The 19,790-nt window shown below is 50.3% G+C and overlaps 1 protein-coding gene across 3 annotated transcripts; it reads left to right on the forward strand.

Annotated features, from left to right (window-relative positions):
* The first annotated feature begins 2,202 nt into the window (after positions 1-2,202).
* Positions 2,203-19,471, forward strand: LOC108029051 (3-phosphoinositide-dependent protein kinase 1). Of its 3 annotated transcripts, none has more exons than XM_017101117.3 (6): positions 2,203-2,666; positions 8,405-8,846; positions 9,009-9,392; positions 15,723-16,838; positions 16,906-17,180; positions 17,502-19,471. In XM_017101117.3, exons 1-6 carry the CDS (start codon positions 2,601-2,603, stop codon positions 17,826-17,828), a joined length of 2,610 nt encoding a protein of 869 aa, XP_016956606.1. In that variant the 5' UTR covers positions 2,203-2,600; the 3' UTR covers positions 17,829-19,471. The 3 variants fall into 3 exon arrangements, with proteins under 3 accessions (XP_016956606.1, XP_016956615.1, XP_050741858.1); XM_017101126.3 differs by lacking the exon at positions 2,203-2,666 and adding an exon at positions 4,602-5,409; XM_050885901.1 differs by lacking the exon at positions 2,203-2,666 and adding an exon at positions 5,589-5,693.
* The last annotated feature ends 319 nt before the right edge of the window (positions 19,472-19,790 follow it).

Genomic DNA, 19,790 nt, shown 5'->3' on the forward strand with positions numbered 1-19,790 from the left:
TCTGGTGTTCGACTTCAGTTGGAGCTCTGAGAAATCAATTTTTTATGCTAAGTGTTGGCAGCATCGAAAATAACGCGTATGCAAATGGGCTGGGGCCTCAAAAATATACTTTTTCGGATGCCCCTCCACTCGGTTTCGAGGCGACATTGTGTCTCGCCGAACTCGCTGGCTGCTGCCCATTAAAAATGCTAATTCCGAAGTATTTTTTAGCCAGCAGCAAAACCGCAAGGCAAAAACAAGAGCGCGGTGTTTGCTCATTAACAAATGAATTAGCCAGAAAATGCTAAGCGCAGGGCAACAACAACTTCAAGCTCTGCAAAAGCTATGACAAATTAAATGAATTTCAATATTGACTTAGGATCAGTTTGCTAAAATTTCGAAGAATTGGCGAGCACAGTAGTAACCCCAGACCCTGGAAATAAACAATTTAGCGATCTGTTGAGCTGCTTTTGTCAGGCAAGTTCTTGATGTCCATAAATCACTTTGCTAACTTTATACCTTTATTATTATTTTTAGACTTTTTAGACCTAGTCTTTTGCTTTCGTGCCTCAAAGATTGGCTAAAATAGGCCTTCGAAGACCATCCCCCAAAGTCTAAAGTTCGTTAGAAGCCATCCATTTGAGTTTGGCCAACACGGCTTAAGGAGCTGACTTTCTTATCGGTAGTGTGAGGGGTTATCAGAAAACTATTCATAAGAACTTTACTTACTTGGGTTCAGAAAAAAATATATTAGAAAAATCATATTTTAGATATGATTACAAAACGATTTATTTTTTTAATATCAGACCGTTAAGCAAAGCACAAATAAAAACCTCCCGAAAATGTAATAAAAACCCTAAACGTTCGAGGAAAGCACTTAGCGCAAATCCAATCGTAGTTTTCCAAAAGGAACCCCTTGTAAATATAAAAAAAACTCGGAAAAGCCTTAAACTAAAGCAATCATAAAAAACTCAATAAACCTCCCTCTGAAAATATTCCATTAAATGTACAATATTGATAATGAAACTTAGGGAATACATACATAAATATAATGCACTTTTAGAAAAGAGTGAAGGAAAATGCAGCCGAAAACAATAACAAAAAGTCGGCAGGGAAAAACTCGATGACGAAAGAGCCATTGGCGTCAGCGTCGACGTCAGCGTCGGCGGCAGCAGAAAAAAACAAGCTGCATTTACGCTTCCCCTCAATTTTGTTTTGTTTTCGCTGCATCTCGCTCTAGCAGCCGTCTTGGGTTTCGTAGTAAAACGTAAAAATGAGAGCGAGAGCGGGCGCACGCACACACAGTCGCACAGCCAAAAAGGCGCGCGAACGTCGGCGGAACGGTGGGAAGCTGTGGAACGGGCGATCTCAATGAACTGTGGAATGCGAGTGTGGAACTCGTGGGGTGGAACTTAAGAGCGCGGATCAACGAACGATCCCACGGCCTGTGGCCGAAAGAGAGCGGGCAGAGGGGAAGCAGTTCCAAATAGTTCGAATTCCAGCAAATGCACATAAATAATTGGAATGCAGTGCCTTCTGTGGAGAAGAGAGAGAGACGGCAAAGATGCGTCTTCCAGCTGCGCCCACAATTTCGGGGGGCGTGGCTCTGAGTCACGTTGTTTCTGCTTTGGAAAGATCTCGATAAAGCAAAAAGGCCCCAAAGTGATAAGGGGAAAACAGAAACAACGGCATCCGCTGCAGCAACAACGACTTAACGATGGAAAACAAGTGCGTCACTTGCTCATAAATAAATAAATAATTGATGGGCGGCGCATTGGAAATGTGGGGAGAAACGCAAATCGACGCCAATTCGCGGCAATAACGGAACAGTGACTTGCAAATCGCACATTCTCCCAAATTAATTCGAAACATAACGGCTTTTTCGAGGGACCTGCTGGAAGTATTTGAACTTCTTGGGCTCTTTCGTTCCACTAAAGCCGTCCTCAATTGTGGTGGACTGAGCAACTCAAGGATACGATTTCCATCAGCTCTGCCCGCATTTTAGTGTAGTTTTGTTTAATAATAATAGCACTATACAAAAAGCAACTTAGCACTTACTCCGTTCCTCGAAGCGTTTTACTTATGGTGTGTTTCCCCTCTGCTCTCTTTCGCCTCTCACTCTCTTCGCAGCTCTCTTCGCGACGGCGGCCCATTCCGACATTCCGCTCCGTGGCTGCTCGCCTTTTCGCAGTTCAACCGACTTGCCTCGACGTGCCCCGACTCGTGCATTCATTTCGAATTGGAAACCTGACGAGTTCGGTCGATCGCGCTTGAAGCACCGAGTCCAGCCGAAGTAGCTGAAGGAACCACAGCAGCGGCCGAGTTTTCCTTGAGCGCGCCAAAAGGAAAAGCGAGTGGAAACCCAATCAAACGCGAGCGGCGTCGAGTTTACGTGTGCTCGCAATTAACAGTTCACAATTGTCGCCGAGCGGTGAAACCAGTGAAGAAACAACAGCCCAACGGACTGCAACAAGCAATCGGTGGAAACCCAGTGAAAAGAAAAGCAGCTGGAGTTATGAGTGGGCAGAGCGACTGACAAGCCATCCGTTTGCCGCTGTCTCCTGTCCTCTGTCCCCGCTCCCTGCCCTCCTCCCCGCAGACGGAGGAGCCGCGGAAGTACCATGAAATGTAAAAGCTGGTCCAACAAAATCAACAACTACGTTACGCGCAAACTGAAGTCCATCAAGGTAAATATTCGTCCGCGGGCGCCCACGAACTGGGAACGCAGACTGCCACTCCAGCAGTTGGCACAGTTTCCCCAAGTGAAGTTTATTAAAATATATACAGTACAGTGCGAGTGGTTGGTTTTTGCTTAGTGGAAAATATTGCAATATTACTGAAAAGTTAAAAAATGGACTTCGACATATTCGTCTGTCGTGGAAATCCGACTCCCACGCAGTGGCATTGTTTTTCCTTCAATTGTTGTAAGAATTGTTGATCGATTGGTTCTTGTTAAACTCAACGTTTATAGCCACTATTGTTGATCGAGGCAAAATAAATACTCATGTGATGTACTAAAAATATGTAATCGAAAATGTCTATTTTTGGTTGAAGAATATTATCATTGCCTTCATTTTCAAATTATTAGATTAGATTAATTTTTTTGAAATATATTTTATTTTTGCTAAGGTGACCTAAAATTATAAGTAACATTTCTATTTGTTTGTATCCCTTTTTTTTTAGTTCTCAAGTTGATTTAAAGAAATTTTAATTTCATTGTGTGTAATAAATGTACATGTCTATGAGCTCGTCATTTAATTGTATTAAATTTAAAAACTTTCCACTGAGATCGCATTTTGGTGCAAAAATCAAAGATCAAAGCCATAAAGTCCCCCCAAGTGGGCAATAAAATAAGATAACACGATGGCTGCCGTAGAATAACCGCTTTAAAAGCCATCTAGATGGAGTGACTGTGAACACGCTTTCGGGCGCTTATGTGCCAATATAAATAGGCGGTGGATGTGATAATTAATTTCGGGCCCCTTATCGAAAGTGCACTCCCCGTAAGGCCGAAATCGTATTAATAACATTTTCGGCCAGACCAAGTTTATTTTACAACTGCAGTTCATTGCCATTGGGCAAACAAACAAAAGTACAAAAAACGACTGTTTTTGATTTGCTGGCCTTTCTAGACAACAATTCATCGCTGCCTTGTGCACTTTTGATTTCTTTTATTAGCAGCGGGCCAATAAATCACTTATTTACTTAATTTTCTCCGCAATCAGCCAAATGTGAAGTTGCCGCCCCTCCTGCTCCTCCCGCCTTGCGTTTCCTTTCGCAAATATCTCGGCAAGCGGAGGGGGGAAACGCAGATGCCTTTCACTTGCATGTCTGTTGCTCGATTTGTTGTTGTTATTGTTGTTGTTACTGCTGTGCTGCACACACTCGTTCGCCACATACACATTTTATAATATTTATTTACATTTGAAGTCGCCGTCGCTCTCTTTACTACGTCTGCCCGCCGCCGCCGCCGCCCTCTCCCTCGCTTGTCACGCATTTTGTTTTGTCCGCTCTGTTTTTCGGCCGTTCCTTCCACTTCCTCGTTTTCCGTGTGTGTGTATTCCTGTTCCCCTCCCCTGGCTTTGTTTATTTTTACACCACCTCGCTGCCTCTCTTTCGCGCGAAAATTCCTCAAATTCTTTTTTGTCCACATTTTCCAGCGGGAAAAACGAGTTTTTCCAGCAGCGCCGCATTCTTGCCCAGTCGCCCCGTCTCGGTCACTCCTCTCCCCGTCTCTGTCTCTGCTTCTTGCTTGTTTACAGTTAGGAATGCGGTCGCGCTCTCTCCACCCTCTCTCTTACAGAAGAGCGGGCCTCTCTTTGCTCTTTCGCTTGGTGGATGGAACTCGTTTTCGCCTTGTTTATTTATAAAAAGTCGCTGGCAAACAATTACAGTGCAACAATTACGCTCTCAAAAGTGGCGCGCAACTTGTTCGCCTTGTAAAAAATTGCTCCGCCAGCGGCGACGCGACTGCGCTGCTTTGGCCCCATTTAACGGGGCTAGGGAGAGCGCTCCAATCCACATCCAAGCGCTCTCGGGCGGCGCTCGGCCGCTCGGCTCGCCTCTCCTCGGCTGGCTCGGCACCGTGGAAGTCGCAGTCTCGCCCCAACACAGCCCCCAGTTTCTTATTGGATTTCAGACCGGACGCTTCGTGCACGCGGGCTCCTCTCACGCACACACACACCCACACCGCGCTGGCATTGATATACATATACACCCGACGCCTCGAGCTCGTGTGTGTTGTGTGGTGGTGCGATTAAATAATACTCCACAAAAGGCCAAACAAATTACATAAAATCGGAACAAGATTCGGGTTCGGATCGGAATCGGAATCGGAATAAGTGTCCTCCTCCGTGTTGTGTTCAGTGTATACCGATTGTTTTCATTAGTCAAATTAAAGTAGTAAGCGTACGAAGTGAACAGTTCCTAAAAAGTAGCAGACACACACACAGCGTCTCGTCTCCTATAAAATTTTCCTACTGCGTCGGAATATTATCGTCTTGATTATTGTTATTGTTGTGTCGTTTCTGGCGAATTCGTGGCGAATTTCTGCGTTTTGTTTCCCCAAGCACGCTGCGTGAGATTGTTAATTTGTGCAAAGCCACGAAAAAGAAGCGGAAAAACGAGAGTGTGAAAAATCAAAGCGAGCAAATAATAAAATTAAAGTCACACATACACACACAAAGGCCCGCGCAGAGCCGAAAAATACGCGCGCTTTACTTGAGTGTGTGTACGCGCTGGGCTTCTTCTTCCTGCGTGTGCCCATTGGAATTTGTACCCCAAATCGCAATTACAACATACACAAACAGAGAGCGCCGTCTGCCGTCCTGCTCTCTCTTTCGCCCGCCTAGTACGCAGCCAGGAGAGTGGAGCAGAAAGAGAGGGAGAGAGCGCCGCGTTTTGTAATCGTCGATGCCCCAGCGCTTAAACGTAAGTCTGTGTTGCGTGCGTGTGCGACGCGCGAGAGCCGTTGCATTTGCATTCTTCCCTCGCGCTCTGCCGCTCTCTCCGCGTGCATTTTCATTCATAAGCGCATTTTTACTATTTGGTAATGCGATTTCCACGCTGAGCGCGTGATTTCCCCAAAGCGAGGGAAGGGCAGGCCTTGCCTTTTACACAAAACTCATCGCAGCCACTCGAGCCACATCCAAGTTCCAAATTCCTCGTTCGATTTCCCATTGTAAGCCCAGGCCTCTAGGATGGACCTCGTTCAGGTATTTAGCCCTGCAGAACCACCTCCCCCTGGGAAAACGCCAGAGTTATGCAAAACAAGATCTCGCACCCCGCACCTTGCTGTCCAAAACCGAATCCGTCCGATTGGCGCTCTCCTGCCCAATAAAATCAGCAACAAAAGGCGTTGGCTAAAAATACAAAGACAAGAAGACGGGCAAAAAATTATAAAAAATTTCCGCGAATTTTTATTACTGTTTGTGTATAAAGTTATGTGTCTGCTGGTGCCAGCGGGGCGTTGGTGCCCCGCCCACCTGGCAGCCAGCATGTGCACCAACCATCGGGCAGCCCCAAGATCTTGGTAGTTGCGGCACCACTGTGCAGTGGTTCAGGGGCCCAAAAGGAAAATCGTAGGCTTCTGCGGCTGGCAACCACGCACATTCGGTAGTTCCTGAATCAGTTTGAGGGGCTCGTTGGCCATTCAGCAAGCAAACAAGCACGCCAGAGTGCTAATGGTGGTTTACCTTTCCGTTTTTTACGGCCCCACTGCGTGTGTGTGGCCTCGGCCGGCAATTTTCAATTTTAATGTTGTGCCAAAATTAAAAACATTTGTGTATATTTAGCGTGCACGGTTTTGGTTTTCCTTTCGCAATAAACTTTGGCCGCATACCTTGAGATAGACGAGCACCCCCTCGCCCGTCCCGCGCGGCTATTTCTAATCAAACGTCCCCTCCTGTGGTGCATTTTTGCTTTCAATTGGCTGCATTCTGTAGACGAAAATCTTATTTATAAATATAGATTGGACACAGACGTGGCAAGGCAGGGGCGTGCCGAGGGGATCGCTCGGTGCGGCCTGAGGTGGCAGCAGAACGTCCAATGGCGTTGGCCTGGCAATAAAATAGATTAATTTAAATGTCATTTTCGTCTAGACGCCGCAGACGACGCCGACGACGCGCCGTCGGGCGGTTCTGCTCTATGTTTATAGATCGGTTACATATATCCCCCGCATGATGCATATAGGGGATCGGACGCGGGACTCGGGACTCGAAGCCGTGTCATCTGGTCTTCGGGCTTTCTGGGGAAACTTTCTCGGTTCTGCGGCTTTCAAATTTTTCCACCATATCGTTATGGGCCTTCTTGGTGCTGATCGGCCATTATAATGTCTCGATGCAAATGAGTTTGGTCTTGCGTTGGGTGACGTTGGCACCTGGTTTAAACCCATGTAATGGACAACAATGCCATTCGGAATCTGGGTATTTCCTGTTTTGCTTCGGCCTCTGAAGCTTTTGCCATTCACCAATTGGCCGACCAGTTTCGGCCGCTGACGCAGATCGTCGGCTTAATTAGCCCCGCAGTCGCCAAAAGATCTCGAAAAAGTAGGTTGGCAACTTTTTTCAAAAGTTTCTTCGTGCCTCAGAGCGGCAGAGTTCAAAATCGGGGAATTCATGTTTATTTTGTTTAGATTGACTCGTGGGTGTATCGCAGCGCATTGCTGAGGTCATGTCTTAACATAGGGGAAAGAGCGACGGTATCTCTCTGATTTCCATTCGGGTGCCAGTGCGAGTGCTGCGGGCCTGAAAAGTAAACCAACCGCATTCCAATCCGAGTGACGCACGGCGGACCCGAGCAACAACTATTCTCGTTAGGGCTGTGTTGTTGCCCGCAGATAGTACACCTGTTTTGGGACGGGCCCTTGAGGGGGCCTTCCCCGGCGATCCGAAACGATCCGATCATTATTGAAATGGATCGCGTTTAAGCTTCTTTGTCGCCCTGGTTCCCAGGTCAGGTCTCCAGTCTCCAGTCCCCAATGCCCAAGCCTGGTTCCATTCGCATCTCAGTCCGTGGCTCTTTGTGGCTCTAAAATTAGCCACCAGCTGGAACTTTCATTGACGCATTTGCTCACCTTGTGTTTATGGCCTCTTGATTTTTATTCAAATTCGGTTTGTTTGCTCGGTTTTATGGTGTCTGTTGCATAATTAAAATCTGGGCTGAAGCATATCGGCTTCTTATCTGAACTGGGCTTTCGTCGCCCGATACAGCGCACAGTTTGCACACCTGATTTGTTCATGTGCTTAGCACTTCGCACTCCGGGAGCTGATACTGAAACCGATGCTTGTAGTACGGGCTGAGGGCTTCAATTCCCTGAGAAATCACGCCGCAGAAGTTCGCTTCGCTTGATGAAAAACTGGCCAACAAAGAAGCACAAACGAGCGAAAACGAACGAAAACAAAGCCAAAGTCCGACAGCATAACTTCTAATAGAAATGTAAACAGGTGGCAATGAACTCTGTTATATTTTATGCTCCAAGTCCTTGAACCCGCCAAAACCGAAATCACACAAAGCGGCGCGTAGCGCGAGCGAAGAGCAAAACAAGGCGGCAATGAACTTGACGTCAATGGCGGACCACTGGGCAGGCGGTGGTTGAGCTGCCTCTTCTGGACCTGTTCTCGAGTTCCGCTTCGGAGCCCCGTCCTCCGCCCCTGGCGGTTCCTACGATTCTGCGGAGGCTTTGCGGCTGCGCAGCAGAAACGCAATTTATTGCGTGTTCGATTCCACTTTCAATGGCAGCCTGTTGAGAGCCTTGGTGGTCAACGGAAAAGAAAGTGCGTGGTGGGGCTGGGCTATGCGCTCAAGGGGCATGCCCCAGAAGTACTCTAAAATCGGGAATGGGTTGGGGTTATATGAATTATAGTAAATGACCGTAAGCTGGAGTTAACCAGGCACTAATGAACATCGCCTTCTGTATCCCTTGCAGACAAACGGCACTCAGCAGCAACTCCAATCGCCCAGCAGCGGCGCCAGCGCAATCGCAGCGGCCGCCGTGGTCTCGGCAGCAGCCGCCTCGAGCAGCGGCAACACAACCGACTGCAGCGACAACTGCGGCAGCCACAACGGCCTCGAGCAGTTCAACATTGCTGCCACTACAGCAACACCGGCGACGGCGGCAACAATGCCGGCTATGGCCAAGGAGAAAGCCTCAGCAGCAGTGTCCTTGGGGGAGCCCAACTTCAGGGACATCAACATGAAGGACCTGGCCGTGGTCGTCGGAGCCATGGCGACCACAGCGGCGGCGGCCACGCGGCTGCACCACCAGCAGCAGCAGCAGCACAAGTGCGGCTGCGGAGCGGTGTCGGCGGTGTCGGCCACTGAGAACAACAACAACAGTCGCTACGGCAGCAGCAAGTATCTGACAAATGGTGAGTGAGCAGCTTCCCGAAGAGTTCGCGCTTCCTGGGTTCCCCGGACTCATTGGGATAGCCGAACGATTCGCGATTAGCTTGGGCTTATATCGCCACCCACTGCCTCTGCCCGTTGGCAACATGTTTCTGCTCTGGTGCTAACGCAACTTCCTCTCGCAGGCCACACCTCGCCTTTGGCGGCAGCGGTTGCCAGCAACAGTTCGTCGGTGGCCACGCCGCAGTGCATCAAGCTGTGCTGCCTGCAGAACGAGATGTGCGAGTTCAGGAAACAGGAGCTGCTGGGCATCATGCAGGAGCAGCAGCAGGCGACACACCTGCATCTGAAGCAGCAGCGGCATCTGCAGCAGCAGCAACAGCAGCAGCAGCAGCAGCAACAACAACAGCAGCAGCAGCAGCAACAACAACAGCAGCAGCAGCAGCAGCAACAGAACCCTGCGCTCAGAAGGTCGCCAAACGATTTCATTTTCGGTCGGTACATCGGCGAGGGCAGCTTCAGCATCGTTTACCTGGCCGTGGACGTCGCGACGCGGCGCGAGTATGCAAGTAAGTACCATGCTTCTTGGGGCTACTATGGTACCGTGCGTAGTCAATGGTCGGTAGGTGGTTGGTGGCACTCACTTTCGCTCAGTGTGGCGCTCGACAGACGACCGCCCACAGCATTTGTGCGGCACTTGTATGGCCTCTGCTTGGCGCCAGCGCGAGAATGCGGTCGCCATGTAGACGCCGCGCCATTGTTGTTGCTCCGCCTGTCACCTGCTTGGCTTGCCAACAATCTCCTAGCAGTCTGCGAGGGCGAAAGAGTGCGGCAGGCGGGGTGCTCTGTCGAGGAATGCTCGGGAACGCTGTGGGCAGTCCCGAGGGTGCCGCCCGACTAGTGGGAGTGGTCAGGTGCCAGCTGTTCCAAAGTTGTAAGCTCTGCCTGTCTTTGTCGGCACACGCACAGCACACCGGCCAAACTGGCCCGCACATTCTCGTCGGGTGTGCGGGTAGCAAGAGTCCGGCTGATCAGCGAATGGCGCCCGGCGACAGGCGGCAAGTGCGTCGACGGTCGCTTCACTTGCCGCGACGGAGAGTGGAAACCATTTGGTACGCTCACGTGACCCTTTGTTATTGGTAATTTCGTCAGGCAGACTGCCAAGCATGCACGAAAACGCCAGCGAGTAATGGGCGAGCTCAGCGCTGTTATCGCAGCCCGATAAGGGAAGTGTCGCCCGTAGTTTGCTTGCCTTGCCTCGCCTTTGTTTAGCCCGCTATCGATCGAACCGAAGCTGACGTTAGTTGCTGGCGGCTGTCCGGCGCCTCGCTCCCGCGCTCGATCAGCTGTTTCGGCCGATCCCCGCTCGGTACTGCACCTTCAATTAACGGCAAATAACCAGTCCCAAACGGGCTGAAAAGCAGCTGTTAGCTGCTGTGGCTCGCTAGATTTCTGGTCCCATTGTTTTTGGAGGCTACACGTTCGGATAGGTGTACCAACACGACAGCAGTGTGTATTTACGCCGACTTATTTTTCCACCTTGCTGTTTATTTGTGCTAAGCCAATTTGCTCAAAGATTTCCAGTTCCAGTGCTTCCACTGCTTCCAGTGCTCGTGTGCGCGGGGGAGGTGGCAATGATTTTGCCACAGCAGCAGCAATCGATACCGGCGCAAGAAGAAGAGGCCGGCACGTGTTGCATAAATGCAAACGCAAGCAGAAACACGCACAGCGCCGCATGGTGGGGGGTGCGAAGGAGGGGGACAGCGGCGCGTGGCTATCGGAATGCATGTGCAACCAGGGGCAGATCGGGAGGGGGTTTTCGGTGGAACAACAGGGGCGGGATGTTACGCCCAATAACCCCCGTTTTCCGGCTGTTTCGCGATCTGTTTTTCATTGGTGACTTGCACTAATGAACTGCTTTAGTTCCCCCGCCAGTCTCCGCCTCTGCTTCCAGTCAAGGCTGCACTGTTGTTGTTCTGGCCGATTTAATTGCATTTAAAGCTAGAGGCACTAATAACAAAGTCAAGTTGTTTAAAAATAGGAAGCGCACTCTCGCAAGTCGTAAACAGTTTCCCCTTTTTTGTTATGGCCGCTGGTGCACCGAATACGCGCAAATATTGACAAACAATTTGCGACTGGGAGAGGGACGCTGTGGCCCGAAGGTCAGCGCTTGTAGTTGGCTTACGGAATGTTTTGGCTGCTTGGTGAGGGTTTCGTAGCCAGCAACAATTGTCCGCCAGCCGGGCACCTCCCACACACGGGCACGCACGCACACACGGCCGGACATGAACACGCACACGCACACGCACGCACGTTCACGATGAACGCAGCAGTTTTCGTTTTCGTGCGCCCCTTCTCGCTCTTACCTACGCACTGTGCCCCCCTGCCGCCCGCTCGTTGTTGCTCCCCCGTTCGATGACGACAGCGGCGTCTATTTGACGCCATACGAAATACGAAATGCGGCACACGAAATTCGGTCTTGGTCTTCTGTTTGGGCTTTTCACGTTGCCTGCGCAGCTATTTCATCATCTTTGGCAACAACAAACGCCGCGGCGTGTTCGGGTACCTTTATTTTCCGCCTACCTGGATTCTCGCTTGCCGCAGTGGAATTTTCTCGACCACGTGCTCGGCCAGATGAGTCCTGGTGGCCAGAGGGAGGCGGTTAGGAGGCAGCTGTTGAGTTCCTGGAACTGCGGCCATGGGCTCGACACTGCGCCCACGCGTGAGTGCTAGGAAGGAGAGTTGCTGAAACAGTGGTTCTAGAATCTGCCTAATGGATTCAATAGATTTTGGGCATTTTCGAGCACCGGGATTGCGGGCATCCCCGCCTCCCTGCTTGGGCCACTGAACTCTCCCTCTCCCCGAACTCGTTTGGCCCTCAGTTTCAGTTTCCGATCCAGTTCTCCATTAGCTGGGTGCCAGACTCCTTCCTGGGGGTTGCTGTCTGGCGTTTCCCTGCCGAGGAACTCGCCTTGGTGCTGAGCCCGCTCCTCGGGCGCTTCTCCCGTGTTTATTTTTAATTGCACGTTTATTTTTGGGCAGCAGCTGCTGTGCTGCGCAGCCGCAGCTGGCTGAGGGTATTCAACTGAAACAGCCGCTCTGCCCCGCTCCTCGGGGGTTCCTCCTCGGCTCCGAAACACGATATCGGGCCGGGGAAGTGGGTCATTCAACCCATGACTCCTGGAGTCCTCTGCCCTTCCCGGGGCTGTTCACAATGCTCCGCCCGTGCACCTTGCTTTCCGCCTCCTCCCTTTTTTTGGCCCCATTGCAACAGCTGTTGCCCGGGGTGGACGGAGGTGGCTGGGTGGGCGGCTCCTGCACGTGCCAAGGACCCTTGGCGGGCTGTGCTGGGCCGCCGGACGCTTTATGGCCGAAATTAAGTAGCGCCAGGAAGTCGCGCAGAAGGCAGGAAGAGTAGGATGTGCGAGTGGGCCCTGGCAGTGTTTCTGGTGCCCGCTCTTGTTTTTTATACTTTCCTTATTGTTTTTATTGCACACGCACACACACGCATCTCAGTTGTCTCTCTGCCCAGCAGTTGTGTTCAAAATCCTTTGCGTGCAGTCAACATGTCGCCAAATCCCCCGAATCCCCGGATCCCCGAATCCGCCGAAAGGAAACGCGCAGCTCCAAGAGGCCAATAAACTTGCCGGCCGAGCGGGAGAGGAGCAGCAACCAACGATAATAACAATAAAAAGAGGCACGACAGACATAAAAAGCCAGCTGCGGGCGGGACCACAGTGACTGCCAAGTAACAACAATTAGGACTCGGCGGAGGGAGGTGTACCACCTTGGCTAGTGCCTTGGACGGCAATCGATTGGTAGTGCGACCCCAGTCGCGTGGGCCAGCGCCCACTGTACTGGGAAGTCCCTTGCAGGCTCTTGCTCTCGCTCTGCTTACCTGGGTGGACTTCATCGAGTGTCCCCTCGGTCACATTCAGGCTGCCTGCTCGGCGTCCCTGCTTCTGTTCCCATTCTTTCGGTCCCCTTCCGCTCGGAACTGGGTATGGTATTCAAATGAGTTCTGGCGAAGCGTCCGTGTTACGTCATGGAGCTCGCTGATGGGGCCAATTAATGAAATTGAAACTGAAGTGGACGTCCGTCGCACGTTCTCTGTCAGATTTGGGTCGGCACGACCGGCGGAGGAGCGGCGGCACAAAGACACCGCCTGGCCACTTCCAATTTCGAGTGCATGCGGGGGCTGCACTGCGTCGCGTCTGGATCCCAATTTGGGCGGTCTCACCTGGTGGTCGATGGGGCGAGACATCCAAGAATAGTCTCCCCTCCGCTGGCTGATCTTGCAGTGGCACTGCCTCCGCGAGAGCTCAGTCAGCTCTCTCCCGACTTGGGTCCAGGCGCCTTTCTCTGCCGCTTTGCTCCTACTCGCCACCCGACGGCCTTGCGGCTTACAGGCGGAGAAGAAGCAGTTGGTTTTGGATGGAGTAAATGTGGAAGTGGTGGCCCCAGACCCAGTCCAAGCCCCCTCCCCGGCTCTCCCTCGCACAGTTTGTCTGTTTGGTCGTTGTCCCCCAGCAGCAGGAACAACTCAAACTACGATGAGGCTGCAGCTTCTTTATTCGGGGCTATTTATAGAATCCCTGTGTCTGTCCCGCTCGGACGCGACACTGCTTTATCGACTGCGTCGCAATGACTTGTGGTTGTTGCTTGTTGCCTGTTGCTTGTTGTTTGTTGTTTGTTGCTTTGCGGCTGTCTGCGTAGCTGCCTCGCTGCCTCGCTACCTCGCTGCGCCGTCCCGAAACCCGTTGGATGGCATTCCGGCCTGCTGCAGCAACAAGTTGCACTCTGCTGCACTCGCTGCTCTGCCGCTCTGCCGCTCTCTTGTTTTTGTTTTCCCCAAAGCACCTCATTTGTGCTTTGATTGGCCCTTGATAAGCGCTGCGCCGCCTCTCAATTTGTTTTTGTTCCGTTGTTATGGCGAAAATAAGGCAGTGGAAAATTTCGACTGCGCCGCACTGGCGAAAACAACAGGAGCGCGGAGGATGAGGCGCAGCAGTGCGGACCCTTGGCGGGAAAAGCGCCGAGGAGACAGCACTGGGCCGCAGCGAGCGGCTTTGGACAAATATTTATGCTTAGACGGCGAATTCGTGCCGTTCTCGTTCTTCCCACCGCTTTGCAGCTGGCCGTGGCTGCTTTGTTGTGTGTGTTTACTCGGGTTCCCCTGTTGCTGTTGTTGCACATGCTGCAAGGCACAGAAACAACAAAAGCGGCAGCAAGTTCAAGGCTGTGCTTATCAGGGGGCCATTAAACCTAACCGAAGCCGAGAAAAAACCCAAAATATCAGTGGGGCCGAGTGAATAAATAATGTGACTTTGTTAATTAAAGCGAGGAAAAGGCCAAATATGCGCAAACAGTCGGGCGAAAGGGGACGCGGGGATGGTCGGGTTAGCAGCGCCTCTGCTGCCATCGGATCGCCATCGCTATCGATGATCCACACACCCACCATTTTTTGCGCACAACTTCTGAAGGTCAACCTATTTTACGCACTTTTTGCGCTTTCCACCGGAGGGGAAATTTAAAACGCATAAAAACATTTTCGCTTTTTCTTTTTGATTTCTCGACTATTTGTTGGTGCCGCCGCCGCGCTTTGTTAATCTTTTAATTGCTGTGTTTTGTTTTTCCCCTCTGTGTTTGTTTTGTTGCCACTCGACCGACGACTTATCGCCCCCCGATGTTTTTTAGACTAGATTTCGACTACTTTTTGCTTTATTTGATTTTTCTCGGTTCTGTTTCCCCACTTTGCCGCGAATAGTTGTTGGCAGAGCGATTTGTTTTGATCTTGATAGAGGGACCTGCCCGGCAACAACAAAGGGGACGAATAAAAAATGCAAAATTATCTTGAATTTTATTTTTGCCTATAGATGTGCGATAGTATTAAATGTGGGCAGATATGGTCGGGGCCAATTCATTATTTTTAGCCTTGTTTTCACCGGATTCGTGATTTTCCGCTGCGGCTGTCCATCAAAAAGCGGATTCGCGATTGCAAAACAAAATAACGGCGGGCAGCAGCAGCAGGGAAACTACTGATAAGCGGTCATAACTCCCTCACTCGTACGGCGAAGTAGTCACCGCTGTGGGATGCAAATCGTCTCCGGCTCACGTCTAAGCCCCACCTCACATGGCTCATCGAGTGCTGCGCTCCCGGCCGTCCCCTCGCCCGCCTTCGCCGATTCCAGTTCAACAACCAGTTTAGAATTTCTTCAGCTCGCGATCTCGCTCTCGCTCTGCCGCCCTGGCTTGGGCTTGGCCTTCTGGGGACGGGAAGGCGGGAAAGGGACGGGGGTCAGAAACAAGTTCCTCTAAGCGCGCTCGCTTTCGTTTGCCTTCGCCTCGCTGTTAATTTAGCAATTTGAGCCGAGTTCTGAATTCCTTCTCCGCCATCTTTCCCGCCCCTGCCCGCTGATGCGAGCGGATTGGGAAAGCTCTAGAAGCCAGGTCACACAAGAGTCCAAGGCGAAGTCCGATCGGGCCAACGAAGCTGAATGCGGGAGGAAGTGCCCACTAGCTCGACGATTTCGTCGGCTGTGCAGTGCCAAAAATCAAGAAAAAGGCAGCAACAACAAGTGTCTATTTGTGCGCTCGCTTGTGCGCTGTTTTATTATTCTCACGCGTACATTTTGTGTGCTTATGTGTCGCATTTTTAATTATAATTACTTAATACTCACTTGCATTGGTGTTCGCTGTTGCCAAGAGCGGTTTCCGCCAGCGAAATGTGGTCTGCCATCCAATTCGGGCTTCGGCCCTACCGGTATCGATAGTCGATTGCACTGGGCGAAAACTGGGGAACGTTAATTTGTTACAAACTGGGCTATTAGAATTACATATTTTATATTTGACGTGGCCCGAATCTAACCCACCACCTCTCTTTCCGCTCCTCCTTGCAGTCAAAGTATGCGAGAAGCGGCTGATCCTGCGCGAACGCAAGCAGGACTACATCAAGCGGGAGCGCGAGGTCATGCACCAGATGACCAACGTGCCCGGCTTCGTGAACCTGTCGTGCACCTTCCAGGACCAGCGCTCCCTCTACTTCGTGATGACGTACGCCCGCAAGGGCGACCTGCTGCCGTACATCAACCGCGTGGGCAGCTTCGACGTGGCCTGCACCCGCCACTATGCCGCCGAGCTGCTGCTGGCCTGCGAGCACATGCACCGCCGCAACGTGGTGCACCGCGACCTGAAGCCGGAGAACATCCTGCTCGACGAGGACATGCACACGCTGATCGCCGACTTCGGGTCCGCCAAGGTGATGACGCCCCACGAGCGGGAGCTGGCCACCGAGCACTGCTCGGAGCAGCGGCGCAGCCACTCGGACGACGACGACGAGGACAGCGACCGGCTGGACACCGAGGAGGACGAGTACTGCGACCGCGACTCGGAGGAACTGGACGAGGGCGAGGGGGATGAGGAGCAGCAGCAGGACGAGATGGACTCGCCCCGCCACCGCCAGAGGCGGTACAACCGTGGTCGGAAGAGCAGCTTTGTGGGCACCGCCCAGTACGTCTCGCCGGAGGTGCTCCAGAACGGACACATAACCCCTGCGGCGGACCTTTGGGCGCTCGGCTGCATTGTCTACCAGATGATCTCCGGCCTGCCGCCGTTCCGTGGCAGCAACGACTATGTCATCTTTAAGGAGATCCTCGACTGCGCCGTCGACTTCCCTCAGGGCTTCGACAAGGACGCCGAGGACCTGGTGCGCAAGCTACTCCAGGTCGACCCGCGTGACCGCTTGGGAGCCCAGGACGAGTTTGGCTACTACGAGAGCATCCGTGCGCATCCGTTCTTCGCCGGCATAAACTGGCAGACGCTGCGTCAACAGACTCCACCTCCCATCTACCCCTATCTGCCGGGCGTCAGCCAGGACGAGGACGTCCGGTCCAACTACATTGTGCCCGGAGACTTGGAGCCTGGGCTCGACGAGCGGCAAATATCGCGGCTGCTTAGCGCTGAGCTTGGCGTTGGCAGCAGTGTGGCCATGCCCGCCAAGCGATCAACCGCAAAGAGTAAGTTTCATTGTGCCTCTGTCGCAAACATGTACTCGATGACTAACCAATCCCTGTCTCTCTTCAGACTCCTTTGACCTGAGCGATGCCGAAAAGCTGCAGCGCCTCGAGCAGCAGAAGACTGACAAGTGGCACGTATTCGCCGACGGCGAGGTGATCCTTAAGAAGGGATTCGTTAACAAGCGCAAGGGCCTGTTTGCGCGCAAACGTATGCTCCTGCTGACCACCGGACCGCGTCTCATCTACATCGATCCCGTGCAGATGATCAAGAAGGGCGAGATACCATGGAGCGCAGATTTGCGGGCGGAGTACAAGAACTTCAAGATCTTCTTTGTTCACACGGTGAGTGCTTGCCAGGGACTTCATTTCCCTACGGTGGGGGGTTGACCCGGAAAAAGGAAAGAAAATAGTTTGTTGAACCGACAACGAATGATGACATCACAGCTCTCAGCTCCGTTGCCTGTCGCACGCCCACTAAACAGCAATTTGAGCGACAGTTTATGACCACGGCACGTGTTGGCGATGAAAACAAATTAAGTGCGGCATTGAAAACTGCACACGCAACACAGATAAAAACTTAAACTTGTCCGGACAATGGGAATGGGGTTGAGTGATTTTTGCCGAGAGCCATACTAATTTCCCTTCTCTTTGGTTCCATTGCAGCCAAATCGCACCTACTACCTGGACGATCCCGAGGGCTACGCCATCCACTGGTCGGAGGCCATTGAGAATATGCGCAAGCTTACCTACGGTGACGCCACCTCCGCCTCCACGTCCGCCTCCGCCTCCGCAGCGTCCTGCTCGAGCGGCAGCAGCAATAGCCTAGCTGTCATCTCGAATTCCTCCGCCGCCTCCTCGAGCAGCTCGCCGACGGCGCGACGCAGCTCGCCCGTGAACGCTCCTCCCCAATCCTCGACAGCGTGCGACAACCGAACACTGGGCAGCAGCAGAACAGGGACGTCGCCAAGCAAAAAGACGGCGTCCAAGTGAACGTAACCCTAGTTTTAGCAATGTGAAATTAAATTATAATTTAGTTGAAATTTAGTGCAAAAGAAGCAGGCGGGACTAGAATGTATGGTAGACATAGCTGTAGGCGTAGGCGATAGAGAGGAACTAACGATCGTGTCTCTAGTGCTAATTAGAACCCAATTTCTGTTTTTCGTTTTATATTGTGCTAAGGCGGAGAATAAACACTAATATAAACTAAGTACATCAATTTAAGTAAATTCAATTTAAAAATTAAATTAAATATTTATATACAGCATACATGAATACAAATATATTCGTATTTAGCGCGTAGTTAGTCACAATTTAAATGAATTACCGAACTAGGATCAGACCGAGATGAAGATTAGATCAGATCGGATCGATGGGGACGGAGGCAAGGTGGCATTCTACGCTTGAAATTACACGACGCGAAAGAGAAGCCGTATTTAATGTGTGAATTACTAGAAAAATGTGTGGAAAATGTAAATGTATATTATCTGTATGGAAATTTGGAGAAGTGGGATTACTGTTTCTGTGTTATGGTGGCGAAAAGATCACGTATCTGTTAATGTAAATTTTGTAAAAAAAAAGTGTAACTATGTAAACAACTGTACTAGCTATATATGTGCACGGCAAAAAGAGCCTAAGACGGAGGGAAGGAGATGGTGAGGAGCGCGAAAATACTTCGGTGTTTTCCAGCTCCGCCGCTCAGCTTTCTAGTTAATTCTAATCTAAAGTTCTACGCTAAGTATCACTATTTATCATTTTCATTTTGCTTTTCGTTTACCCATTTGCCCTACGAAGAAATGTATAAGACTTGAGCTACTCTAATTGTAACCCTAATGAAAGAACGAATTTCGAATTTGATTTAATTTTTATTTAGTAAGGGCCAAGGCCGCCACTAAAACTGAACAGTCCCAAGTTTGTCCAGATATCGCGGTCATTTGTCGCCACCCGTTTCCGATTGAGTGTTTAAAACAAGTCTTATACAAAGTAATGTGTAATAGATTTAATACAGACTGGGAAATGTTTCTAAAACTCGCGCGTATTAGTTAAATTTTGAAATCGTCTAAGTTGCGCCCACTACTACTACTACTAAACACGCCCATCCCCTCCCATCTTAACCTATAAGCTATATAATATAGAATTAGTGATGAGCAGAGGTGTAGCGTAAGGAACCGAAGTTGAAAGAAAGCAAAAAATACATTTTGTACATACATATCGCCTTTGGGCGTGGCAGCGGCTAGCAGCCGCGGCAGTCGATATACATCTAAACCTAATTTAATTTGTTTGTTACTCCTAAGTAAATTATTTTTGCTAACCTTAAGTAAATTAAATTTAACGCAAGATGCAAACAACATACACTTACATAAGTATACAATTAATTAAATTAAACGAAAATTACGATTTATTAAAAGATGTCATAGAACGGAGAGCCACTAATAGTGAGAGAACCCTGTAAAATAAATATTTAAACCAATTATATATTATCTATATATGAATACCAGAACAAGAAAGGCAAAAAGAAGTAAAAATAAAAATATTACATTATGCGTAAAGTACATTGGTAAAAAGAGAGCGAAAAGAACGTATCATTAAAAGGAAATATTAAAGAAAAATACAAAAACATTTCAAAAACAACAAAATTGCAACCAAATTTGTTTTTATTTCGGTTTCTTTGGTTATACGAATTGGCAATATCCACCTGATTGGTTGATTGGTGAGCACTACCCCAAGCGCAGCCCCCAGAACCTTGCAAAAGAGTAAGAAAAAACTTAGGTTTCGACAACTACTGTAAAATACAACAGAAAACAGATCTGAAAACATAAAGACCAGACTTGGTTATACCTACCTTTGTGCTGCAGTACCTAAAAACGAAGTGGAGAGAGTACAGTGGGCAAAGCTAGTATGAAACTGTTGCAAATCCAAAAAGGCATTGTTTTACCCGACTCCAGGCGTCTTAAT

The sequence above is a fragment of the Drosophila biarmipes genome, chromosome 3L (genome assembly GCF_025231255.1).
Source record: "Drosophila biarmipes strain raj3 chromosome 3L, RU_DBia_V1.1, whole genome shotgun sequence".
NCBI lineage: Eukaryota > Metazoa > Arthropoda > Insecta > Diptera > Drosophilidae > Drosophila > Drosophila biarmipes.